This window comes from Chionomys nivalis, chromosome 8 (assembly GCF_950005125.1).
Source record: "Chionomys nivalis chromosome 8, mChiNiv1.1, whole genome shotgun sequence".
NCBI classification, from domain to species: Eukaryota; Metazoa; Chordata; class Mammalia; order Rodentia; family Cricetidae; genus Chionomys; species Chionomys nivalis.
The window spans coordinates 77014312-77041884 of record NC_080093.1 but is presented as its reverse complement, the minus strand read 5'-3'; the positions used below and the strand labels follow the sequence as shown (position 1 = coordinate 77041884).

General features: G+C 41.0%; 3 protein-coding genes across 8 annotated transcripts in view; 1 reads left to right on the top strand and 2 right to left on the bottom strand.

Annotated features, from left to right (window-relative positions):
* Positions 1-7429, bottom strand: part of Thumpd1 (THUMP domain containing 1) — a 35357-nt gene extending 27928 nt beyond the window's left edge. Inside the window, exon 1 of the mRNA XM_057777172.1 lies at positions 7326-7429. The gene's annotated coding sequence lies outside the window, so the exon portion shown is untranslated. The remainder of the gene's footprint in view (positions 1-7325) is intronic.
* Acsm3 (acyl-CoA synthetase medium chain family member 3) overlaps positions 1-19843 on the top strand; it is a 26513-nt gene extending 6670 nt beyond the window's left edge. The window contains exons 3-14 of the mRNA XM_057777168.1: positions 573-783; positions 6634-6841; positions 7444-7587; positions 7739-7895; positions 8134-8213; positions 9596-9719; positions 10737-10817; positions 12190-12291; positions 13327-13454; positions 13548-13647; positions 19338-19457; positions 19747-19843. Of these exons, the coding sequence (XP_057633151.1) occupies positions 573-783; positions 6634-6841; positions 7444-7587; positions 7739-7895; positions 8134-8213; positions 9596-9719; positions 10737-10817; positions 12190-12291; positions 13327-13454; positions 13548-13647; positions 19338-19457; positions 19747-19833 (1542 nt within the window). The 3' untranslated portion in view covers positions 19834-19843. The remainder of the gene's footprint in view (positions 1-572; positions 784-6633; positions 6842-7443; positions 7588-7738; positions 7896-8133; positions 8214-9595; positions 9720-10736; positions 10818-12189; positions 12292-13326; positions 13455-13547; positions 13648-19337; positions 19458-19746) is intronic.
* Eri2 (ERI1 exoribonuclease family member 2) lies at positions 11860-27573 on the bottom strand. 6 transcript variants are annotated; one of them, XR_009057550.1, is made up of 11 exons: positions 27545-27573; positions 26126-26193; positions 25966-26049; positions 25016-25143; positions 24615-24734; positions 24337-24493; positions 23363-23463; positions 23068-23149; positions 22184-22272; positions 13520-13633; positions 11860-11994 (listed from the first exon to the last, which is right to left on the bottom strand). XR_009057550.1 is itself a non-coding variant. In XM_057777162.1 (10 exons), exons 1-10 carry the CDS (start codon positions 27565-27567, stop codon positions 20698-20700), a joined length of 2175 nt encoding a protein of 724 aa, XP_057633145.1. In that variant the 5' UTR covers positions 27568-27573; the 3' UTR covers positions 20136-20697. The 6 variants fall into 6 exon arrangements, 5 of the variants coding, with proteins under 5 accessions (XP_057633145.1, XP_057633146.1, XP_057633148.1 ...); XM_057777162.1 differs by lacking the exons at positions 11860-11994; positions 13520-13633 and adding an exon at positions 20136-22020; XM_057777163.1 differs by lacking the exons at positions 11860-11994; positions 13520-13633; positions 27545-27573 and adding exons at positions 20136-22020; positions 27372-27506.

The following is a 27573-nucleotide window of genomic DNA, read 5'->3' as shown; positions in this document are numbered from 1 at the left end:
TATGAGGCCTTCGTGGCTGTTTGAGAAAGTCTAGGTTGTATTAATGCATCCTTTTTGGTTTTTCCCCCCACTTTTAAACAAAAAGGAGTAAAAAGTGACTTCACGAGTCAAAATGAGCCGGGCGGTGGTGGCGCACGCCTTTAATCCCAGCACTTGGGAGGCAGAGGCAGGCGGATCTCTGTGAGTTCGAGACCAACCTGGTCTACAAGAGTTAGTTCCAGGACAGGCTTCAAAACCACAGAGAAACCCTGTCTTGAAAAACCAAAAAAAAAAAAAAAAAAAAAAAAGAAATGAAGTATGGATACTTCCCTGGGGAGATGGTGGGATGTATAAATTCTAACTTTTGGGAAAAAATTATCATGATAAATGAGAAAGGACTGTTTGCAAAAAAACTGACATGGTTCCCAGCATGTAGAACTAAGAACTTCTGAGTGATCTGTACTTACTCCGTGTATGTCCTGACTAATAACTGACTTGTGAGTGTTTGCAGAGAATTTGCTCCATTAAGTCAGCTGAAATATAATTTGACTGTATAACAACCTCTAAGTCCCTGATGGCTGTGCTTTCCTCAGGCTGGAGGGAGACTTTCCAACCCAGCCTTCTGGTGGATAGATGGAAATGGAGCAGAAGTGAGATGGGGTTTTGAAGAACTCGGATCTTTATCCAGGAAATTTGCCAACATACTCACAGAAGCCTGTTCCTTGCAAAGGGGAGACCGAGTAATGGTGATTCTGCCCAAGATCCCAGAGTGGTGGCTTGCGAATGTGGCCTGTCTGCGAACAGGTTGGTAAGCCTCACGCTCTCATCACATTGCAACAGGCAGCTTGATCCACATGTCTAAGTAACCGTGAGCTATTCACCTGGGTACAGCTTGCTGTTTGGCAGCATTTAGTGACTCTACTTGCCAGATATGCTCCAAGAGTCATAGGTGCATCTCAGAAGGGTACAGCTATTTCAACATTCCTAAATCTCTCCACCATTAGACTTCACGTCCTTAGCATAGCTAATGTTTTCTGTTAATGTTTGTGGTCATTCCCATCTTCTGAATTTTCTCTATACTGTTTGCTATGCTTGGAATGTCTTTCCCTCAAAACTAAGTACATGACCAACTCTTACTCAACTTGAAAGTGTCAGGTTTTTATTGTTTTTAAAGATGTAATTATTTAATGGATATGAGTGTTTTCCCTGCCATGTGTGTCTGCATGTTATGCGCATGCCTGGTGCCTGCAGAGGCCAAAAGAGGATGTCATCAGATCCTGGGGAACTGAAGTTAAGGATGGTTGTGAACCCCCACATGGGTACTGGGAATAGAACCTGGGTCTTCTGCAAGAGCAGCCAGTGCTCCTAACCTCTGGGCCATCTCTCCAGCTCTCTCAATCTTCAGTTTAATGTTACCTCCTCAGACAACCATACCCTGATGTTTCAAAGTGGATACGACTGTCTTTAAATGCCTGTTATAGTTACTGTTCTGTTGCTGGAAGGGACACTATGACCTAGGCACTTTGTAAAAGAAAAGTATTTAATTAGTGGCTTGCTTACAGTTCCAGAGGGTTAATCCTTTGCCATTATGGTGGGAAACAGGCATGGTCCTGGAGCAGTAACTGAGAGCTTACATCTGATCCACAAGCAGGAAGCAGAGAGAAGGCAAGACTGGGCCTCTGGTTTGAAACCTCAGAGCCTCCAACAAGGCCACAACCTCCTAATCCTTTCTGAATAGTCTACCAATTGGGAGCCAAATTAATATGGCCTTTTGGGGGCTGTGCTCATTCAAACCACCACAGCACCCTATAGTAGTATATATTACTATTTAAATTTTTGAGGCATAGTATCTGCATATATATAACCTGCACTTCCCATGAGGGTTAGGTATGCTCCTAAAAGGCCATTAATACAGCATATCTTGTACCTTCAGTGCTTAGCAGATAGTAAATGTTCAGTAAAATATTTGTTGAATTGATGTTCTAGTTGTCACAATATATCACTGTATTATATCATTAGAGGATAGCTGACATATTCTATTTCATATACACATATGAATTATACATTGGAAAAGCAGAGCCTGTTTTCAAACAGTTTTTTACAAAACGAGTGCACTCATGATCATTGCTTATGTTCACTTTCTTAGTGAAGCCCTGATTGGCTGGCAGGATCAGGTATACATTCATATTAATTCAATAAAGGAGGCAATAGAATGGCCGCTGGAGAGTCTTACAGAGGGAAAAATGGTACACAGGGAGCAAAGGGGTTTGGAGGCAGACTCTACCCAGGAGCCTCTTCCTCTGTTTGTCCGGAAGCCACTGCACCCCTTCTCTGTGTCTTTCCTATGTGCTGCCTCTTTATTCCTCTCTGCCAACATTCCTCTCGGTCGGGCTATGTGTAGCATTGGTTGCTATTCAGATGCTTCTGGACCCCATGTGAGCCATCTGGTACTCCACTCAGGATCTTAAATATTTAAGCAGAATCTGATGGGTACAACTTTAGGATAAGCCAGGCAGAACAAGTCAGAGGCAACTTTTCCTGATCCCAACATGATTCCTGGGGCTCTTGATGGGAAGGGAAGCAAATTACCTTAGACAGATGAGAGGGAGACAATGAACCGTAAATCCAGTCGTCTTAAGAATGTCAGTGTTTGTGGCGCATAGCCATTTCTCCCACTTAATAAGTAAACAGCTAGAGGCTGGGAAATGACTCGGGGTTAAGAGTACCTGCGGCTTAGTTGTGAGGACCAGAGCTTTGGGTATCAGTATCTAGCTCAGGCAGTTTACAAATGCCTGGAACTCAAGTTCCAAGTGATGTAATACCTTCTTCTGGTCTCTGCAGGCACCTGAACACACATGTGTACATATACTCATAAAGACTCAGACACAGCACATACGTACATCAAAACAAACCCTAAAAGTTAGATATGGTGGTACACCTTTAATCCCAGCAAAGGCAGGTAAATCTCTTTGTGTTCAAGGCTCCATGGTCTACAAAGCAAGTTCCAACACAGCCAAGACTGTTACATATAGAAACCCTGTCTCAAACACACACACACACACACACACACACACACACACACACACACACTAACTAGTTGTAAATGGATTTTTCTTTGGGCTGCCAGCTCACAGATCATGACACAGAGACTTATTATTAACTACAAAAGCTCAGCCTTAGTTTAGGCTTGTTTCTAACTAGCTCTTATAACTTAACCCATAGTTTTTAATCTACATTTTTCCACATGCTCAATACCTAACCTTCATTAGGCCCATCCTAGTTATTCCATGCATGGCTGGCGGCTCTTCCTTTCTTCTTCCCAGGGCTCTCTGTCCCCGGAAGTGCCGCCTAACCTCTTCCTGCCTAGCTAATGGCCATTCAGCTCTTTATTAAGTCAATCACAGTGACACATCTTCACACAGTGTAAAGGAATAATCCACAATAGCTAGCTAAAAATTGAAGTCTTAACTCAATAGAATTTGTATATTGCTTAGGATTCTATACATAGATGATAACAAGATGAAGAAAGGCAAAGATATGGTTGATACATAAGTCTGGATAAGGGCTGTCTCGGGGTGACTGTGGGGCAGAGAGAAGGACGGGGGTAGGAGACCTCAACATATTGTTCAATTCTGTTTCTTACAGAGAGTGGCATATATTGCTTATTTGCAAATAGGAAACAGAAGCTGTCCATAATTTTTTACATTTTCATTTTCACATATGTGGTATGCTTTGAAAATTTAGAGGAGTGTAACTGTAAGGTGACTTTAAAGGAAGTTTTGCTTCAACTGTTTGTGTTTATGGTGTGTGTGTGTGTGTGTGTGTGTGTGTGGTGTGCATTCAGGTGTATAGGTGCCATGTGGAAACCAGACAACTCTCAGAAGTCTGTTCTTTCCTTCTACCGTGAGATGTGGAGATTGAACTCAGGTTGGTATTCTTTAACAGCAAGCACTTTTACCCAGTGAACCATCTCTCTTACCCTTTGAAGGAATTTTAAAGTGCTTAAGAAGACACCATTAAATGGCATAGCAGTCCAGTGAATTTTAATGTGCCTTCAAAACAAGGGAGGTACTTGGCAATGAAGAAGAGCAATGCTCACCTGCAGTTTAAAAGCGTGACGTTGGCCCAGTGGCATAGGTATCGCTGGGAATTTGCCAGAAACAAATTCTGAACATCTTCTAAATCTAATACTCTGGCACACGGCCTAGAAATCTACATAGATTTCTGGGTCTCTGATTCACATGTCACTTGGGAAGGGTAAGAAACACCCAGAGGTAAATACCATCTACTATCTCTTAAAGACTGGGGGCTAAAAAGAGTGCAGCCCAGAAGACAGATGTAGGGTAAGTACAGAAGTAGGTAGGTGATAGAAACCAAGATAGATGGCAGGTTCCTTTTCTAAGGATTTATATTGTGTGTGTGTGTGTGTGTGTGTGTATGCATGTGTGTATGCCTGTGTGCATGCATGTATGCATGTGTGTGTATATGCCTGTGTGCGTATGCCTGTGTGCATGCATGTGTGCGTATGCCCGTGTGTATGCATGTGTGCATGTGCATAGGGGCTGGAGTCACATGGGTTATTGTGAGCTGCCTGATGTGGGTGCTGGAAACTAACTTAGGTCCTCTGCAAGAGCATTGGGTGCTCTTCACCACTGAGCCATCTTTCCAACCCAGGTGGTAGATTCTTTTATTTTCAAATTATTTATTTTTTATTTTTAATTCATTTTTAATACACTGCATTAGTCAGGGTTCTCTAGAAAAACCCATACTGTTAGGATGGCTATATACGTCCATATATACTCATATATATGGGATTTATTAAAGTGGCTTACAGGCTATCATCTGACAATTGCAACAAAGGCTGTTTCTCAACGGAAAGTCCAAGAATCTAGCAGTTGTTCAGTCCACAATGCTGAGTGTCTCAGCTGGGCTTCCGTAGACATCAGAATGCTGAAGAGACAGGCTCTAGTGTCAGTGAAGAAATGGACTTGCCAGCGAGAGTGAGGGCAAGCAGGGAAAGAGCAAGCTTTCCTCTTCCGTGTCCTTTATAGAGGTTGCCACCAGCAGGTGTGGCCCAGATTAAGGGTGGATCTTCCAACCTCAAAAGATCCAGATTTAGGGTGGGTCTTCCTATTCAAATGATTTGATCAAGAAAAATCCCTTACAGGTATACCCAGTCACTTGGATTTTATTTAATTCCCGATGCAGGCAAGTTGACAACCAAGAATAGCTATCACATACATTTTAATTAAAACATAATTACGGATTTTATTTAATTCCCGATGCAGGCAAGTTGACAACCAAGACTAGCTATCACATACATTTTAATTAAAACATAATTACATTACTTCCCACTTTCCTCCCTCCCTCCAGCCACTTCATATCCCCTCCCCCTCCAGTGCTTCCCGCATCGCTTCCTGACTTGAGAGGTGATGGCCTCTTTATTGTTACATATAAGTACAGATGCACAAACACATGATGCAGTCTGCTGAGTTCTTTGTGTTTGTTTGTGACTGTATGGTTTCAGAGCTGACCACTTTGTATTGGATAAGAATTCGGGTGCTATTCCTGGGAGGAGCTAATTTCCCACTCTAGCAGTCATCAATTGCCTGTAGTCCTTTGTCTAGGGGTGGGACTTCATGAAATGCCCCCTTCCACATTAGCATGTCTATTCAGGCAAAATATCCTTTTATTCTTTGAAAAAAAAAACCCGAAAAGCTAAGAGCTAAGATGTATTACATTTTATTATAAACATGCTATAACTCATTTAATCCTGGAATAATCCTACAAGGGATGTATTTTTATAATCTCAATTTTACATTCAGAAACCGAGGTTCACAGAGGTGAAGGGCTTACTAAGGAAGAAGTTTACGGGTGTCTGGCTCCTGGACACCAACACACTACACCTTACATTGTAATTGACTACAGGCAAGAGGAAAGCCACAGAAAGATACATGCATCAAGAAAAATAAAACAGCCGGGCGGTGGTGGCGCACGCCTTTAATCCCAGCACTTGGGAGGCAGAGGCAGGCGGATCTCTGTGAGTTCGAGACCAGCCTGGTCTACAAGAGCTAGTTCCAGGACAGGCTCCAAAACCACAGAGAAACCCTGTCTCGAAAAACCAAAAAAAAAAAAAATAAATAAAACAATCAGTGCAGTGTAAGATCACTGAGCTGGAGTGGTTACATGTCCAGCTCCGGAGTCCAGCTGCAGATTCTAACTCCTGCAATTTCACTCGTTACTAATAAGCTATGAAACATGCAATGAATAGCTGTTTACACTGGAGATGTTTGGATGGGGATTAAAGAAGTTAAAATATGCAAAATAGAATAATAATCTGGCACTGAAGCACATAATCAATGTTAAATATTATTTTTCAATTAAAATTCCTTCAATCTGAACATTATGGGTGATCTTCAAACACAAGACAATCACTCAGCATTTAATATTCTCTTGTTAGGGCAAAAGGGCCATAGACTTGGAGATCTCTTGAAAGGCAAAAGTCAGAGCAATGGCAGACACATAGATATCTTCTCTAGTTAATTCACTAAGTCATTCTGAGGCACAGAGGATGTGAATGTACTAGTTACAGTATCTTAATTTCCATAATAGAGGTTAATCTTTCTAAACATTATTCCTTTTCTATTCCTTTAGGGACAGTTTTAATTCCGGGAACCACTCAGCTGACCCAGAAAGACATCCTCTACAGACTACAGTCTTCAAAAGCAAAGTGCATTATTACTGATGATGCGTTAGCCCCAGCAGTAGATGCTGTGGCAGCTAAATGTGGAAATCTCACCTCCAAACTCATTGTGTCTCAGCACTCCAGAGAAGGGTGGGGGAACCTCAAGGAGATGATGAGGTGAGTAGCCTCAATCTTAGAACAATGCCCCACAGAGAGAAGCAAGGAGAAAAGTATCCAATTCAGTATAAGTGAGGTAAATGCAAATGAAAGCAATAATCAGCAAGAATAATCAGCGATTATGACAGAACTAACAGTGCCAAGCTTTGAAGTAAGGAGTCTGGTTGAGATTTTTAAAAAGCAGTCCTTGAGATGGAGAATGGTGTACAGGAGGCTTACTAGGGAGTTCTCTTGTGAAAGAAGAGAAGGATGTAGGATTGAGCAGAGGAAGAAATTAATTTTCTATGTATTCCCTATGAAACTCTCAGCTAACACACTGGGAATCCTGGGCTTTGAATCAATCCTTAAAGCTGTGAAAATCTATAGTAGAAGACCCTGCAGTGACCACCGGGTTTGGATGCGGGCTGTCCCTAGCAGACTCATAATTGTGAAGGTGGCCATTCACATCACACAAGTAAAAGGGCAGAAATAGAGCTGTCTTTACCTCAGGACTGAATCCAAGTTACTGGTTCACATGCTGAAGAGGCCCAAGCACATGGGTGTTCGAGTCCTCCTCAGAGGTCACAGTCGGGCACAGAAACACTGTATACTGTTTTTTGCAGACATGCCAGCGACAACCATACCTGCGTGAACACAAGGCACAATGAGATGATGGCCATTTACTTCACCAGCGGGACAACCGGGCATCCTAAGATGATCGGACACACCCACAGCAGTTTTGGTTTAGGATTATCTGTCAATGGAAGGTACTTCCATGGAGTCATTTGTGGACTGGCCTTTTAAATTTGTTTTTCAACAAATTACACATTTTGCAAATTTAAATTTCTACATACATTTGTGTGCATGCAATTCCTACCACTTTAACAAATGTATACAACAGGGCTGTTTGTATTCCAGATTCTGGCTGGATTTGACAGACTCGGATGTGATGTGGAATACGTCAGACACAGGTTGGGCAAAGTCTGCATGGAGTAGTGTTTTTTCTCCATGGATCCAAGGAGCATGTGTGTTTGCACACTATTTGCCCCGTTTTGAGCCGACTTCCATCTTGCAAGTAAGGCAGACTAGAGGAGGTTCATGGTTAGAGATGTGTTAGCATTAGTGGTATCACCGATGGACTGGCAACGAAAGTAAATGCAGGGATCAGAGTTTTAAGATATCTACCTCTGCAAAGTCCACAAAGACAGGAGAAGATCTGAGTACATTAACATCAAAATAAGGTTTACATTGTGCTGTGCCTCCGGCAGATCAAAACATTTCATGTGAGACAATTTGCTCTTTCCAAACTGTAGACCCTCTCCACATTCCCCATCACCGTCTTCTGTTCTGCGCCAACTGCCTACCGAATGCTTGTACAGAATGATACAATCAGGTGAGACGTGGGTAAAGGGACACTCAGTCAGGGGAGAGAGGAGGAAAAGGAAGCTAGAAATGAAACATTTGTCTGTCCAACCAACAGATCTGACTAGTTGGTACAGGATAGTGAGTTTTTTTCTCTTCCTCCTTTGCTTTATTGTTGACATTTTATAAAGATAGTTGCTGTGTCAAGATCAGGTTCCCACTAACAGAGAGAGGAAAGGGAAGATTAGACCATGTCTAGAGCTCTAAGTGTAGTGAGTGGTTATAATAAAGGGGGTATTTAATCTTTGGGGCAACAGCTATTACTGAGCTGAGAAAGTAGACAAGTAGTTCCTTTTTGCAATTTCTCCCAGAAAACAAAAGGAAGAATGTATGCATTATATCCCCTGGATTCCATTGAAATGCTTGATTGTTTCTCTGAAAAGAAGCTACTGTCTCTGTGCTCACAGCTCAGCACTTCTGGTCTCCTGTGTTGATGCAAAGCACAGCTCTTGCTCTAAAGAGAGTAAGACAGAGTTTGTTCTGAGCCAAATAAAACTGACTATGGGTCAAGGACATGGATTCAGATGACCTTGAATGGCATGTTCTACTGTGGAAGCAATTAATGAACTTTCATAGTCACAGAACAAAAGGAAGGCATGAATCAATGCTTTTGCCCAAACATTGGTGATGGCATCAGGTAGGCAGCCTAGAGGGGAACCAAAAGGGGAAGCTTTCTGTAGATCTCTGGTGTTATAACAGTCTCAGTTTTAGAGTTGGTGGAAACCAGTGACCTTCTAGTTTTAACAATACATTTCAAGAGTTTTACCTAATAAAATGAGGATAAGATTAGATACATGAGTTACTAATAAATTACTACTGAGAGTGCCAAGACAATTTTGGGCCTCCATCCCTAACATTCCATCTCACCACAATTATGAAGTGCCGCCACTTAGCCTGTGAGAGCTTCCACACTCATGTGGCATCTTCAGAGAACTTCAGTTCACAGGAGGTGATTTTTAATAGATTTAAAATATCGTTCTAGAGCTGGGCATAGTGGTGCACTTAATCCCAGCACTTGGGAGACAGAGGTCAAGTTCAAAACCAGCATAGTGTATATAGAGCAAGTTCCAGGGCTACATGTTGCAAGTGTGTGTGTGTGTGTGTGTGTGTGTGTAACTATGGGGTTATCTTCCCTAAAGATGTCATGGTATTTCTTTGCAACAAGTGATTCTCTGAGGAGAGACAGACAGACAGACAAACAGAGAATCTGGCATTAGAGCAACCGGCTTTTAGCATCAGAGTTCTACTTTATATATAAGAGAGATCTGCTTATTTTGTATTAGCAATAATCCTAATTCCCCTGTCTCGCCATTTTTTCTTCTCAACCTAACTCACTCCATGTTTTTGGAGAAGCTATAAGTTCAAAAGCTTGAAGCACTGTGTGAGTGCTGGGGAACCAATCAACCCTGAAGTGATGGAACAATGGAGAAGGAAGACAGGCATAGACATCTACGAAGGATACGGACAGACGGAAACGGTACCTGCCCCACTGAAGACAGGGCTAGATGTGATTAGTCAGATAAACAAAAGCCAAAGTGTCTAACGTGTTCTTATGATTGCTCAAGGGATACAGAAAGGTGTGGTTAGGAAACAATTATTTTTTAAATAAAGAAAAGCTTGAGAAAAATTAATTGCAAATAAGCTGTCATATTTTTGAGAAAAATGATTAACTGGTTGAGGAAAGAATGTCACAATATTTTTAATGAGAAAAGTATTGGCGCTATGTGACACAGAACTTTCTAAAGAGTCACAAAATAGAAATCGGTTAGTTTCTGGTTCCCTGAAGCATTGAGTGTGCTGGGAGACCCCTTAGAAAGCAGATGCTGAAGCATCCCTGCGACTCCCCACACGCACTCTAAAGGTAGAGGGAGGAGGGTCAAGTTCAAGGTCATTCTCAGCTATGCAGTCAGTTTAAGACCAGCCTAGGCTATGTGAACAAGCAAATACCTAAAAGATAAAATGAAGATAAAATGAAGTCTTTAAAGTACTCATGCAGATTTAAAAAAAAAAACATTTTTTGGGGGGGTTGTAGTTTAGTGGCCGAGCACTTTCCTAGCATATGGGAGACCTCAGTTCAATCCTCAGCACTGCTGAAGAAGGGGTGATAAGACCAGCAGAGAAATGGGAAAGTTGACATCTTCATTGGGTGTGTCTTATTTATAATGTCTGTATTTCTCAACTCTGAGTTTTATTATCTGGAAATGTTGAAATTTCAAAATGAAACAATAATAAAATTTGACAGTTATTTACACACAACTAGCATAGTATCCATTGTGTTACGCTAAGTACAAATGTTAATATAGACATATATTTTCTCGCCTCTTTATTGTGTATAGTTGTAAACTGTCAATATCCACATTCCATGAGAGGAGGGATTTTATGGGTTTCCCACTGACCCTGATGCACAGCTAAGTTCTGTAGGATGAATGCATGGCAGATGAAGAAGTATTTTATATTACTTCTGAAGTTACCTTACTTTCTTCTCCTTAATCAGGTGCTGATCTGTGGAAATTTCAAAGGGATGAAAATTAAGCCTGGCTCAATGGGAAAGCCTTCTCCTGCTTTTGATGTGAAGGTTTGCATGTCCGCTTACACTCACCCACACTCCTTTAAATGTGATAATTCCATGTTATTTGTACTTTAAATTCTACGCCAAAAGACAGATGGGTGAGAAAGGTTGGCTTAATACTCTCTTACTATTGTTACAAACACCTGTATTGTGCCATGAATTCTGGGCATTTAATTTCCAGAAATATCTTGAAGATAAACTAATAAGAGGACCATTCTGCAGGTGAGTATGTAGATAAAGTAAAAAACTTACCCAAGCTCAAGCAGCCAGAGCCCAGAGTGGGAACACAGTCTTAAGCAATCTGGCTCCAGCAGTCACAGTCTTGGCCACCAGTTATGTGGTGAGGGAAGACTGGACCTCTGACAGGATCAACCAGGCCCAAAGTGCCTCAGGTTCACAGTGGCTGCAGCACACACTTCTCTCTCTGCTTGCCCATCCGTTTCCAGGCTTTCTTTAACCACGGCCCTTATTACTCTCTGATGCCTGGGTCTCGAAAGCATTTTATTTCCCCATCTGCACACTTTGTACAGGGTTAAAGTTTTATTAGGTCAAGCCATGGTCAAAGTCAGATACAGACAAAGGATTTGCACTAATATTCATATAAAAAAGGAAGGGAAGCAACAGTGGCAAAAAGGCAAAACTGGATCAATTTCCAAAGGACAGGGCTCAGACGTAGTTTGAATTGAAGTTTAGTTGTAGATGGGATCAGTATTTCTCAGGTTCATCATGCAGTTCACACAAGGTTACTTGACTGAAATAGTCGTTCTTATTTCTCTTCCCTGGTACATTAGACTCAACAGTGACACAGAACTCTGGAATTCACGCCTAACAAAGGCACATTGCTAAATGACAAAAGCAGGCTGAAAACTCGCCAAGTAATCCTAGTATTTCCTGTCTATAATTGTCCCAAAGGACATTACCAAAACATTACTGGTGGTAGAAGTGAGAAAAAATTTTACTATCTTTTCACATTTTGGTTTTGCATTTTATAATATTTTATTCAATGATAACTTAGGTAAATAATACATTTAAGAATTTAAACTAGGGGACCGGAGAAATGGTTCAAAGGTTAAGAGCACTGGTTGCTTTTCCAAAGGTTCCAAAGGTCCTGAGTTCAATTCCCAGCAACCACATGGTGGCTCACAACCATCTGTCATAATGAGATCTGGCACCCTCTTCTGGCCTGTAGGCATAATGCAGACAGAACACTGTATAAATAATAATAAATAAATCTTTAAAAAATTATATAAAAAAGAATTTAAAGTATAGTTAAAATATTTTTAAGTGTATATTCTTGCCAAAATGATTCAAAGGTAAAATTTCAAATGTGGTATTTAATTTAAAATTGCTTTAAATAAACCGTCCTGTTTTATTCTAGATTTTAGATGAAAATGGTGCTATTCTTCCTCCTGGACAAGAAGGGGACATTGGTGTTCAAGTTCTTCCTGAGCGACCATTTGGCCTTTTTACTCACTATGTAGTAAGAACTTTATTTTAAAAACTTGTTTTCTATTTATTCTTCAAAAGCATAATCCCAGCATATGGGATACAGAAGCAGGAAGGCCACAAATTCAAAATCATCCTCAGTTACTACAGAGCAAGTCTGAGGTCAGTCTAGAATACTTGAGACCTTATACCAAAACCAAACAAAGTATTTGGTGACATTCCAATTTTTACAAAACAAGCCTAGGAACTTTGTCTTTCCTTGAGAAATCCATGGCCTTGGATAATAACCCTAAATACAGGCAATTAAAAAAATAACATTCTTGCCAGATAACACTTTGATGCCCTCTCCTTGGAAGGGAATCATAAAAGGGGGCTCTTATCTCTGATTTCTTAACATCTGAAGATCCTTTCTCACTAGCAAACAGAACTCACTTACTTCTCTGACATCTGATTAGCTCTCTACCCACTCCAGTGGAACTAGAGAAATAAGGAATGGGGCCAAAAAATTAAGTAAATTAATCTCACTAGCTTTCTTATATCTAATCATGGCATACAGATTAGAGCAAAGTTTATATCAATATACTAAGAGGTCCAGATAACACATGATAGTGAACTTTATGGAAGGCAGCAACTTTATGTTTCTTTTCTTTTTATGCCAGTTATAGAACTGGTCTCTTATATAAAACAAACCAAAGCAAATAACACATCTGGTCTGAATTAAACATTGGGCTTTCTTTTAACCCTTCTCTTTTTTCCAGCAATTGTTAGGTATTGTTTAGAAAAAGGCTTCATTCTACCTACTCTCCAGGGCTTTGGGTTGCTCCTACATTTATCTTATTATCTACATAAAACATTCTCCAGGAGTTGCACTAAGTCTTTGTAACTGCAATTTCTTTCTTTATGTTGGGCTAAGATCCACGCTGGCAAGTCATTCCTACTTCACTCTGGTTCCTCTTCCTTCTGAGGCTTCTTAAAGGGGCCAAACTTTCTTTTTCTTTGAACGTTTCAAAATGACTGGAGAAAAGAGTCACATTCATAATAAGATTAACAAATGCTATTTGCTTTGCAGGATAATCCTTCAAAAACAGCCTCAACTCTACGAGGGAATTTTTACATCACTGGGGACAGGGGCTATATGGATGAAGATGGCTATTTCTGGTTTGTTGCGAGATCAGACGATGTTATATTATCCTCTGGGTAAACTTCCCTTCCGTGTGTGCATGCCTGTTAATCAAGCATTCCGGGGTACAACTATAACTCACCCTGAGGAGTTCCTGTCATGTCTCCTAGCTACCGAATTGGACCATTTGAAGTAGAAAGTGCCCTGATAGAACATCCTTCCGTCGCAGAATCAGCTGTTGTCAGCAGCCCAGACCCTGTCAGAGGAGAGGTAAGAGAACTGATTCATCTAGACTTTCAATTTTGTTGATCAGCTAAACACATACTTCACTTGCATGATTTTGTGTGTTCTAAGCATATAGCATATAAGTGGGCGTGATTTCCCTATATATAGGCATATGTAGATATTGAGATATCTTCCCCAGTCACTTCTTCACCCTAGGTTTTTGAGACGCGGTGTCTCCCTGAAATTGGGGCTCACTGTTTAGGCTAGGCTGGTGGGTGGGCTAGTAAGGCCCTGCCTGCTACCTATCTCCTGCCCGCCATGCTGGGTGGCAGAGCTGCACTGTTATGGGGCCGGGGATGGCAGAGTTGCACTGCCATGGGGCCAGGGATGGCAGACCCCTGTTCTTAAGCTTTACTCGCTGAACCATCTTCACAGACCCTAAACAGAGACTCTTAAACAGTACTGTACTTCAAAAGAAACAAGGATGGCTCTCCTTCCAAGATTATTTTTCCTAAGAGGGCTTTGATGCCAGAGGATAACCTGTGGTCTTCACGGATGGCCAATCTCACTCATAGGGTCTTAGCTCTTCTCACTCCTGCTGTCATCCTCAGTTCTATCCACTTAGACAAGAGCTTATCTGGGATAGGCTGGTTGTGGAGCCTTTAGGACCAGGTAGGCTTAGAGAGCACCAGGTATTCCAGTATGATACAGTCAAGCTCCGTAGGTGGGTTTCTGTACCTCTATAGTTCTAGAGGCTTGGTGTAGTGTTGGTGTTAGCCAGAGTGAGGGGAAGATTTGCCCTTCCCAATACTGGTGGGCTGCAACCCCTGTTGCTGGAGGATGGAGGTGGGGTCCCAAGGCATGCACAAAACAGCAGTGTGTTGCACAGGGAGCCTTTTATTCTCTGTGCAGGCCTGTCTGCTCTAGGAAAGGGGCCCTGTTCTAGGAAAGGGCTAACCAGATCTTTGATTAGGCAATAAGTTCTAGAAGAATTGATTAAAATACGATAAAATGAAGACGATGTGGGAGTGATTTCTTTCTAATCTGTTGCTTTCATTGGTTAATTAATAAAGAAACTGCCTAGGCCCATTTGATAGGCCAGCCCTTAGGTGAGTGGAGTAAACAGAACAGAATGCTGGGAGAAAGAAGCCGAGTCAGGCAGTAGCCATGATTCTCCCACCAGACACAGAGGCAGGCTAAGATATCCCTGGTAAGCCACCAGCTTGTGGTGCTACACAGATTATTAGAAATGGGTTAGATCAATATGTAAGAGCTAGCCAATAAGAGGCTGGAACTAATGGGCCAGGCAGTGTTTAAAAGAATACAGTTTCCGTGTAATTATTCCCGGTAAAGCTAACCGGGTGGCGGGACACAGCCCCGCCGCTCCACCAACATGAAGACTTAGACACTATCCCAAATATTGGCTTTATTTGCTTATGACAGTCCTGTAGGTTACTGTGTAGTGTCTCCTGTTGCCTATTTTAAGAATTCCTAATACAGTTAAGCCAAACCACATTTGACAATCATGAAATTTTAGCTTATTCTCAGGTGTATTATCTAAAAGCAAGTAAGATTTTAAATGAGCATTTTCCTCTACTTTTTCTCAGCTGATTTTCATACTTCAGCTTTTCAAGGGATTTAGCAGGCTGCTTTGCTTTGAAAACCTTATTTTCAGGGAAGCTGTAACAACAGTGGAGAGCTTGTCCAGCATATGCAAGGCCTGGAATTTGATTCCCAGTCTTCCTCTCTGCCCCCACCCCCAGTGGTTTATGCTTAATTATAGTTTCCTTTTTTAAAAAATGATTTACTTGCATTTTATGTGCATTAGTGCTTTGCCTGCTGTGTAAGGGTGTCAGATTCCTTGGAACTGGAGTTACAGACAGTTGTGAGCTGCCGTGTGGGTGCTGGGAATCAAATCTGGGTTCTCTGGAAGTCCTCTTAACTGCTGCCCCTAATTACATTGTCAAGAAATTTAAAATGTGTGAAATGTATGCTTCCTGTAAGCTATTTTATGTATTTACTTTCTTGCTTAAAAAAGGTCATGTGATGTTCCTCCCGCCTCTGCTTCAAAAGTGCGGGGACTAAACTTGCGTGCGGTAGGCAAGTGCACTACCACCTGGCACACCCCATCCTGGTCCCTAACCTCAGGTATTGACAAAGAAGGTGCTTATGTTCACATTCTTCCATGAGACCAGCATATGCACTAAGAGTAAAACAAAGTTGTGTAAAATACATCTAATCATGTAATAAAAATACAATCTGAACTAAGGAATATCAATGTCACAAGAGAAAGCGAAAATATAGGGAGTTATTCTAAATTAAAGGATATTAAAAGACACGAAAAAAAAAACCCCAAAACGCTGGAATTACAAGTGTGCACTACTCTGGTAGGATACCAGAGTATTACGGTAGGATAAATCTTCCTTAAAAGACAAGATTTCCAAAAGGGATAAAGGGACTAGATACGTTGTTATTTACAAAAACAATGTTGAATATTGTAAATGCGACTTTAAAATTGGACTGTGGATAAAAGAAAGGAAGGAAGGAAGGGGTGGTAGAAGGAACAAAGGCATGCAGGCAGGCAGGGTCACCTCAGAGGCTAAGGGTACTTGCTGTACTTGCAGAGGACCTGGGTTCACTTCCCAGCACGCACACAGGGCTCAGAACTCTAACTTCAATTCTCTGGTATCTGTTGCTCTCTTATGACCACCCTGGCATCAGGTCCGCACACAGTGCACATACATGCAGCAGACAAAACACTCATACACATTAAATAGAAACAAGAGGTACGTTCTTTAAAAAGAAAGGATAAAAGGAATGAAGGAAGGTTTGCTCAGATGGCTAAGCCCTTAAGTTCCTTAGCCTGCGTGGCTTTAAGAATTTGACGAAGGCCACTGTTGGACTTGGACTTATGTAGGGATGAAAATGCTCTCCACTGGCATCCTCTAGTTAAAAAACAAAACAAAAAACATACAGGGTTCAGTCACATAACGAGACTCATCGAAGAAACCTAATTCAAACAGCCACACATTGCTGGTGGCTGCTACATGGACTGGCCCAACCACAGACACTTCTCAGAAAAATCTAAGAATTTTGCATGAAATTTCAATGAAATCATTGAAATCATTTCATATCATTTTTGCAAAGTTACATTTATTCATTCACTGTGTGTGTGCGCTTGTGCCATGGGGCTTATGTGGAGGTCAGAGGACAACTTTTGGGAGTTGGCATTCTCCTTCCACCACGTGAGTTCTGGGGACCAAACTCAGGTGTCAACTTGAAAGCAAGTGCCTTTCCCTCCTGAGCCATCTTGTTGGCCAACATGATGTTTTTTAGGTTTAAAAAACACCAAAGCAGGCCGGGCGGTGGTGGCGCACGCCTTTAATCCCAGCACTCGGGAGGCAGAGGCAGGCGGATCTCTGTGAGTTCGAGACCAGCCTGGTCTACGAGAGTTAGTTCCAGGACAGGCTCCAAAACCACAGAGAAACCCTGTCTCGAAAAACCAAAAGAAAAAAAAAAAAAAACACCAAAGCAAAGCAAATAAATGCAAATGTTCTAAGTCTTTGTATTTTTGCTCCTGCACCTGAGATCTATCGATGACTTCCTATGCTCTAGAAGTTATGCTAAGCCTCACATTTAGGATAGCTTTTCAAATCCTTGCTTCTTTTATAAAGTAAGAAACCGAGAAACAGAGAGACGGTCTTAGTTCATCAAGATTACATAACAAACTCCTTTTAGTCCAGGCTGCCTGACTTTAGTGTTCATAATCTTTTTTTGTTATTTTGGTCTTTGGTTTTTTTGAGACAGGGCTTCTCTGTGTAGCCCTGGCTGGTTAGGAACTCAAAGATCTGCCTGCCTCTGCTTCCCGAGTGCTAGAATTTAAAATCTGTGCCATCACTGCCCAGCTCAGTGGCCATACCCTTTAAGCATAATGTTACAATATTTTTCGTGAAGTTAGTATTTTCTGTAATGGCTTATAAAGACTTAGGAAGATAAGTACATGTTATAAAAGTTAACATAGAAACCAAAGCCTGTAAATGGTTTCTTTTCAGTTAATAAAAATGTTCATAGTTTCAAAAATAACAAAAACATAATAGGATAAAATTCTACTCACAAGAAACACATGATAGCTGCATAATCTTATGGGTGATATCAACATGTAGGAATATTAAAGGGTTTTTGATAAAGACAAAAAGGGTAACTGGTCATAAATTGTTTAAAAAACACTTCACTCTGGTAAACAATTTTCAACATGAAAAATTTTTAGTTACAAGTTGTCAATTCTTACCAAATGACTTTTTAAAAAAGATTACGTATATAGTGTTCTGCCTGCATGTATGCCTGTGTGCCAGAAGAGGGCGCCAGATCTCATTATAGGTACCTGGGAGGCACCATGTGGTTGCAGGGAATAGAACTCAGGCCCTCTGGAAGAATAGCTAGTGTTGCTCTTAACCTCTGAGGCATCTCTCCAGCCCACCAAATGACTTTTCTAAATGACTGTTTCAAATAATTTTTGATTAAATTTTCCTCTCAGATTAAAGGGTGCAGAAAGTAAAATTAATAAGATTCCAGTTTCCTAGCCAGGTGGTGATAGTACACACCTTTAATCCTAGCACTTGGGAGGCAGAGGTGGATCTCTGTTTGAGGACACCATGGTCTACAGAGCAAGTAGTAGGACTGCCAGGGCAATACAGAGAAACCCTGTTTTGAAAAACTAAGATAGTTTCCAAAGTAAAGGGTACTTAGTCCTGTAAGGGCCTCTGTGGACTCTAGCTCATGTTGGAACTCTGGATTTGACGGTGAGTACTGATTGCCTCTCTAGAGGTACGCATTTGGGGTGGAAGCAGTGAGTGGCAGTGTTGGCAGTGTCCAGGAAAGAAAAAACAATTAGACAGGATCCCACTCAAGCTTCTTCCTTCTCCATTAAAGGTCCTAAAACTCTGGGCAGATCTCCCAAAACAGTATGGAAAGAATGGCCTTTAGGAAACGGGATTTGTGGGTATAGCAACAGCCATCATCATTTCTACCCTGCTTCTCGGTCATGCATGTGGGTCAGAACAACAGTGACGTGACTAATGGAATCATTACAGCCTTATATAAGGATGTATGAAAAGGGCTGGGTGTGTAGCTAGGTGCTCAGAGGTAGAATGTTCGTTGAGTGTGCACAAGTCTCTGGGTTCAATCCTTACTGAGGAGGAAAAAATAAGCCAAGTGGAGTAGTGTAATCTAATCCGGTATTTGGGAAACTGAGACAGAACCACTGTAAGGTTAAGGCCAGTCTGATATACATGACAAGACTGTCTCAAAACCCCCCAAAGAATGCCTGGCCTGAGTGAGCTGCTCCCTGCCATGGGGGCTAGGCTGAGTAGGGCCTAGAAGAGGTTGTACTGAGTGCACTGCCTTAAGTACTCAGGTACTAACTGTACTTCATGTTTCTAAGGGGAAGCCACAGACAGAGATAATCAAATTCAGATCAGAACACACATTACAAAATACAGTCAGTGCAGGGTTCAAGGGTGATCCTGAGCAAAGCAGACCCCACGAGCTATGTGGTACTCAGAAGACTAAAGGATTTCCTGGGCACTTAGGACCATGAGCACACAGCGGGGCTAAACTACACCGTGAACCCCCAACAGTTCATGCCCCACAAGGAAGATTTACAGGGAATGAAAGCAGACAAGACACATTAAGGCACCAAACACATAACTCACTGATGTTTTACATATTTACTTTAGGTAGTAAAGGCTTTTATTGTTCTGAATCCTGATTACAAGTCACATGATCAAGAACAACTGAAAAAGGAGATTCAGGAGCACGTGAAAAAGACTACAGCGCCTTACAAATACCCCAGAAAGGTGGGTAGCCTTGCTTCACCTGCATTTGTTCAGTGCTTTGGAAAAGGTTTGGCTATTTGCTTTTTCCTTTTTAAAATGACCTCTCCCCTTAAACATGCTATACAAAAGGTTCCCAACAGAACTAATGATAATAGACAGTAAAAAAATGAGATAAAATGAAGCCCCTAATATACTTTAGTCAATTAGCTCATAATGCTAAATGTAAAGAAAAACTTCAACCATCCCTTCACCTAGCCGTCAAAGCAGAGCTGTGTGGGACTAACTTCCTTCCTCCCCTTACTGCCAACAGGTGGAATTCATTGAAGAACTGCCAAAGACTGTCAGTGGGAAGGTCAAAAGAAATGAACTGAGGAAAAAAGAATGGAAAACTATTTAAACTCATCCACTAATTATTCAGATATCTATAAACAAATTCAGTGTCTACAGTCTGCAGGAACCACTGGTTATATGGGCAAATTGCTTCTAAACTGAATTTAAAGTACTTTTTAGTAATGACATCAGAGGCTGAATTCTGAAATCAAATAGTCAGTGAATCTTTCTGTGTTCACCTCAGTTGTTTCTGCAATTTGGCAGCATAAACAAAGGTCATCAGGTGCTGAGAGGTTTTAAAACTATTTTAGGGAAAGTTTCTAAATCAAATTTCTACCCCACTGGTTTTCAAAACTTAATTGAATAATTCTAATGTGTTAATATACAAATCAGAACAAATATTAAAACTCTTAAAAAAACAAAGTAACTTGTTTTTAGAAAATTGTCATAATTCTTAGAATATTTACCTAAAAGTTGAATAAGAATTTATTAGTCATATTTTCACTCAAGTAATTTAAAAATAGTGTGAAATTTGCTTCAAGGTCTACAAGAGAAAGCTGTCATGTGCTATGGCTACTTAGTAAATAAATATGGTTTATAAAAGGATTTTTTTTCTTGTGGCTCATGATAGTTTGATAAATTCAGCAAATGTTAATATATGAAATATAGTTCTGTGACATTATCCAAATACACATTAGAGAATTTAGGGAATGAGGATTCCTACAAGAACAGACAAGGGACAGTTGTCAGAAAACTACTGGGCAAGAGTAAAAGTCATGCAAATTACTTCCCCTCCGTGTGAACTACTCCAGTGTAGCTGTGGTTGCAGGAATACTGAGACCTTGAAACTTGACCCTGATACTTTTATTTTCCGGTATAAAAGTCACATGAAGCTTATACTGAAGTAAAAAACAGTTTAGAGGAGAATTTATCAATTTCTCATTGAAGGTCTGAGTCGTAAAGAATTTTTAATAGGAAAACTCAAATTTCTATCATGAATATGACTTGTTTCTGGAGAGCTGAAAGTGAGTCCTGGGGAATGAGACAGAGCTCTGCTATTGGCTCTTTCCTTTTGAAGTGTTTGTTCCCATTTAAAATAACTGCAGCATTTTCTGTCTTCTTGGAACTTCCCAACAGGGCAACAGTAGAAGACTTTCCCATGGTTTGGTCCATTATTGGAAACAACAAGCCGCTTAGACCTTCTGCCACACTTGCATAAGGGAGGTGTCATCTTCCCGCTCTCCCAAGGCTCTTGTAGGTTAACTGTGGATGTCAATACAGAGGAAAGAACTTTCCGGGAAGAAGTTCCTGGGGAGCATGTAGATGATGCAGACTTTTCATCATGAATAGTGAAGGTCTGCTTTTTGGCTCGTGGGAAAGCTGGGGGACTAGATGAATTCCTTTTAGTACCACCTAAAAAAAGAGGTTGTTTCCTCAAAACCGAAGGATGTGAGGCATTGGCATTAAGACTGTTGATGGTAAATGGTTTGCATTCAGGCAATTTAAAAGCAGAAGCATCTGAACTCGGATGTTTGGCTTCTTTTACATTATAGACTGTACTGTGAGGACTCTTATACACAATACACTTAGGTGTCTCAAAGTTTTGAGGAGTTTCCTTGGGATTGTCAAAGTTTTCATAACTAAGGGTTTCTGGTTCTTCTAAAACTATCGATCTCTCTCCAGAATTAAATGAAGTCTCTACATTTGTGTTACTAACACGAGGCACACAATCTTTATCTTGTTCAGCCTGAGATGCTGGCAGTAAAACTACATCTTCCCACTCAGTCAACATAGGTAAACAGTCAACAGTACAACCCACTTCTCCATCAGAAACAACATTAACAGATGGAATGGTTGTAGACACAAGTACCAAGTTGGAGTTAAGTGCCGAGGACCTTGAAGTGTTATTCGGTGCTAACTGTTCACTTCTTCTTTGCTTCTGCATAAAGAGAGATGGATTCAAGGTGGGAGAACACAGTTGTTTCACAGAGGTCGAGGGCTTAGAAGTGAAAGAAGTTAAGCCACATTTGACATTGTGAAGACCTGATTTGGTCTTTAGCTGTAACTGGTCCTTTATAGAGGAATTCACACAAACTAAATTCATTTGAGCATTTTCCTGGGTATTTACTGTACTTTTGGGCTCCTTTCGATGTACACTGGGACCCTGGATGCTAGTGTTGCAGGCAGATGTTTCTTCAGTTTGATCTGTGCCCAAATTTCTGACCAAAATCTTGGGATTCCTCTTAGTGAGAACCTATGATTCCACAGACAAATCCACTGCTTTAGAAACTGTATAATTCCTTCAGTAGACATTACATATGCCAAAAAAAGAGGGGGGAGGAGAATGCCACTGGTTTGAAATCAACATTCTAATGAACCTATGATTACTACCCTAGAGCTTAAAATGACACACTAACCTTGTTCAAGGATCTGGTAATTTTCATTAGGCAACCATCCCTGATCATTTTCCAAGCAAGAAGAGCAGTGTTCCGAGAATCATCTAAGCCTGAGGAAATAAAATATCAAACACTGAATGTTGTAGAACTAACATAAGGAAATAATAAAAAACAAATCACATTTAACAGAAATTGGGGTACATTGTTAGTTTTGTAACCACCTACTGAATTAAAAAAAAAAAATCATAAATCGGTCTGTGGGAAATTGTGACAGCATTACCATACACAAGGGCTTGTGTTTACATAGGTGAGAATTTGTTAGACAGCTTCCAAAAATGTGACCAGCATTCTGTACAAACCATTGTTTGTTAAAAAAAAAAAAAAAGTCGTGTTCAGTTCTTTTCACTAGTGCATCATATTATCTGGGCACTTGTGTCTCTATTTCATGTACTTGTTATTTATTTATTTATTTTTTATTTTTTGGTTTTTTCGAGACAGGGTTTCTCTGTGGTTTTGGAGCCTGTCCTGGAACTAGCTCTTGTAGAACAGGCTGGTCTTGAACTCACAGAGATCCGCCTGCCTCTGCCTCCCAAGTGCTGGGATTAAAGGCGTGCGCCACCACCGCCCAGCCTCTATTTACTTTTAAACCAACCAGAAGTACTACATGGTGATCTTTATCTAAATTCAAATTCAAAAATGCTAGGCAGAGGCAGGCGGATCTCTGTGAATTCGAGGTCAGTATGGTCTACAAGAGTGAGTTGCAAAACAGCCAGGATTGTTACACAGAGAAACAGTGTCTCAAAAAACTGGAAAAAAAAGCACTACCCCCTACATGAAACTAATATGAAAGATTTTGCAAAACTCAAATGACTTACATAATAAAATGATTATCAGTTTATACGAACCAGAATGTTCTCGTCCTGAAAATTCTATTCCCACTTCCTGCAACGCACCATTTAGTCCTTTGGGTTTTCGCTTATAAAAAAGCTAATTAAACAAAAAAAGACATATTTTAAAATATAATGATTATAAAGGCTATGAAGTTATTTCCTACAGCTTTTAGTTCTATCAAATTTGGGATTATTTATGTGAACATTCCAAAAGAAAAATACCTTATTGTAGAAATTTATACCAATAAGATAAAATAGAACTACTTCTCAACAAAAACACAGTGAACATGCTCCCATCTTTGATCCTTACCTTGTAAGTTGCTCTGAGATCAATCCAAGAATTCAGGAACCCGGGTTTTAGCAGCTGCTTTCTTCTACACTCATATTCTAGGCAAACCCCCAAGTCCCAGTCTGCATGAAGGGCATGAAAAGTCAGTAATGTCAGTGCGTTTCCATTTACAAGTAAAATATACAAGACAAGATGTAGGAGAGCAGTGAGATATAATTGCTATGCTAATAACTAATGCTCATATAGTCTATATTATTTTACATCTTATATAACTCACCATTAAGAAATTAAGTTGACTGTTTCAAAATAGTATCTTCTGCGTGTGTGCAGGTGCGTAGGTGTGTGGGTGCAAGTGAGCAGGTGTGCAGATCAGAGGACAGCCTCAGGCAATCCCTCAAGTGCTACCCATCTTATTTTGAGACAGAGTTTCTTATTGGCCTGGAGAATCAGGATTTTAAAAATATGAATGAATTTGCTTTTCTTGGCTAGTACCTATGTGGCCCTTGATATTCTTCCCCAGGTCAATGAGGTCGACAAGCATAATTCTAGGTAAGAAGACTAAAACTGGAAATAAAGGACTACATAGTGGTAATGCTACTGCTCTTTGGTAAGTGGGGCATATGTATGTGTGGTATGTATGTGCCACATGTTCACAAGTGTGGGTGTATGTGGACATGCATGTGTACATATATGCGGAGGTAAGGTGGCCATCAGGAATCAACTGTTTCCCACCTAATCTATTGAGGCAGAGTTCCTTACTGAGCCTCAGACTTGCTGTTTTAGCTCTCTGACTAGCCAGCTTGCTCTGGGGATTCCTTTTCTCCACCTATGTTCTGAATTAGAGATAGAACACTGTGCCCATGTGGCTTCTATGTGGGTTCTGAGGATCCCAACTCTGGTCCTCATGATTGTGTAACAAGACTGGTATCTGCTGAGCCACCTCCTCAGCCTCAATGCTACCCACCGGGACTTACAATCATAACTCATGGTTTTACCTGACCAGGTAACAAAAGCACACAATTTTACTTCAGAAGGAGAAGGCTCTGAATCCCTAGGAGCAAAAATGATTTTCTTTTGTTGCTGAATCTTATGAATCCATTTACAGAACTGAGATAAGCAAATCTTCAGAGGGACTCCTTCATCAACTTGAACCTGATTGGAGAGCCAAAAATCTGATTTTAACAAATGAACTTCTAAGCTACTGAGCATTTATTACAACTCTGTACTATGGGGGAACAGAACAAAGAGAGGTTCTGACTGACAAACAGTTTACCTGGTACAAACATGCTGAGATTATAGGCGAGAAACAATGCAGTGACTTGAGTTCAACGAGGTGAGAGAAACGAGGCTGGTAACGCCAGAGTTTCACAGAAGTATACACTTTAAGTCCAGTCTCACAGAAATAAAAGACATTGAGTAATGTTACTCTGCAAAATAAACTGTTTCTCTGGAGCCCAAACCCTGGACTTCCTGCATACCAGGTGAGCCCCCTAAACAGAGCTACAACCCCTGACCTTTATGTTTCTAGCATTATTCTGATATTTTCAAGATGCCATGAACGTTCAGAGGGGACATTATTTCTCTTAACACTGAAAAAATTTAATCCCAAGTGTTACATAACTTTTATTTTTCTTTTTGAAACTTATTTCTGAACTTTTAAAATTTGCATCATACCTGCTTTATCCCTGTCAGTTCTGTGCAAAATTCAGAAAGAACTGGATGCTCCTGAGGTTGAACATAAGCATGGAACTCAGATTCAATCTCTCCAGTTGCCGTACTCAACAAAACTGCTGGAAATTCAACTAGTGAAAGAATAATACATTAATACTTAAATATACTGTATTTATTTATTGCTTGTTTATTTATTTATTGGGTCTCAATTTGTAGTCCTGGCTGGTCTGGAATCAATATAGATCAGCGGTTCTCAATCTGTGGGTCAGAATCCCTTTCTGGATACCAAATATTTATAATTCATAACAGTAGTAAAATTAGTTATGAAGTAGCAACAAAACTAATTTTATGGCTGGAGTCACCACAACATGAGGAACTGTATTAAAAGGTCACAACATTAGGAAGGTTGAAGAAGCACTGACCAAGCTGGCTTCAAACTCATAGACACGCCCCTCGTCTCTGCCTCCCAGTCTGGGGTTAAGGGTGTGTACCACCACACCCAGCCTGAATATGCGAATCCTCCTAAGCATGCACTGCTTCATAACATCACGAGTAAACGATCAATAGTAGTAAAAGCTTTAGAGTAGCCAAAGCCGTGAGAAACAAAGTTTTAAGAAAGCTAGGTCAAGGAATAAGTCAAAACCTCAAAGTTATGTGTCTGTTTGGTTTCACAACTAAATATGAAGACTACAAGAGTTAAAATGTACTCTATTATTGCAAAGCCATTTTTCAGTTTCTGTCCAGTCAAAGTTTTAAATATAATCCTAAAACAACTAGCTACTTTGCATGATCACATTCAGGCATTTGGCATTTTATCCTTTTTTTAGGCAAGACAGTGTTTATATTAAACTACCAGCTTCCGGCATCCTGCTTTCTTATTGGCTGATTCATATCTAGGAACTTTAAGAAGACTCATTGAGCACTAGCTTCGGACACTGGCAGTCCAAACTTACTTATTTCAGGACTCCTGTGTTGTTTCCCATCTTTCCAGCATGTGGACTCAAAATCAATGACAATTAAGTAGTCATACACCTGTTCTGCAAAAGACCAAAGTGTTCTCAGTACACGTTCCAAGTTCAAGGTTTCCAAATGAAAACGAAACATGGGACTTACTGAATCTGCTTCTTCCTGGATTCCCACTTGCTGGGGCAACTGACTTTCTCCTAATTAATCCAAGCTGCCTAAAAGTACAAAATCCAGTAAGATCAATAAATTCATTTATACTCCAGTTAGAATCAGCTATCAAACTAATAGCACTGAACAAATGGTAAAATTCTCATCAAGGTACTATAATTGGAGTTGGGTGTGGGGACACACACTTGTAAGCTCAGTGCTCGGCAGGCCAAGGCAGAAGCGAGTTTAGGAACAGGTTAGAGTACACACCAAGTCCCTGTCTCAAACAGCAGCTGTGTAGACTTTACAAGATCGGGACTCTTGGCTAAGTGCCACCCTCTCTTGGATGTCCATCTTACCTGCACGGGCTTCCAGTGACTGTTGCCAAACACTCATTTTGCCTGTTCTTGTTTTATAGCAGCACTGAGGAACTCAAAGCACTGCGAAGACGGTTAAAAACCGTTAGCTATTGCTGTACTTTTCAAGCCCTTGCTCTGTCCTAAAGCGATGATGACTCCTGTTCCTAAAGTTTAAAAATCTAGGTGAGAAAGTAAGATAACCAGAGTTTGACTGGAAGGCAATCTATGATGAAAGACCCCCCAATAGCAAGATACTGGATCCAAAGAAGAGGACTAACAGGGTTAACCATGGTCTCAGATGCAGGTGAGACAAAAACCTGATGAGCACAGCTTTAACTAGCAGATAACTAGAGTTTTGACTTTTTGAAAAAGAAAAGATGTGATGCCAGTATTGAGTTCTGGGGGTTAAAAGCTGACATTTATTACTTCATCAGCAAATATTAAAAACTAAGGTGGTAAGCTCTTTTAAACAAGTCTAGGCGGTAGATATGTCTGTAACCCTTATTTTATGCATGAGAAAACTAGGTAATTTGCTACAGATGGCCATAGTAGGTTAGCCGTTGGTAGACTCTCCAACCCTGAAATCCATGCTATTCACTAACACATCACATTGATTTTTCTTTGTTTTGGATTTGGTTCTGTTGCTGTTTTGAGGCAGTCTGGTTATGGGGCCTCGGGCCTGCCCCAACATTTCCTCCTAGACCAGGCTAGCCTCGAACTTCCTTCGCTGGTATTGTAGGCGCGCTGTGTCGACACACCTCAGGGCGTGTCCAAAAATCCAGAGTCCGCTGTAATTCTTACAATAAAATTGGGCTAGGCAGCTGGCTCGGACGCAGTGGGTGCATTGGCACCTGCCCGCGAACAATCTGCACAGCACAGTCACTCACATTCCAGGGGCTTCCCAGACCCGAAACGGCACGCCGCCCCAGAACCCGGCTCCTCGGGCTCCTCCAGCCTGGCGAGGATGGCGGCGTGGGGCCCGAGGCCGGCCTTTTCAGACCCAGACAAGCCGCCTGCGGATGACCGCCGCCAACCCTCCGGGGTGAAACCCCTAGCGTACCGCGCCAGCCGCTTGGTCGCCATGCCAGA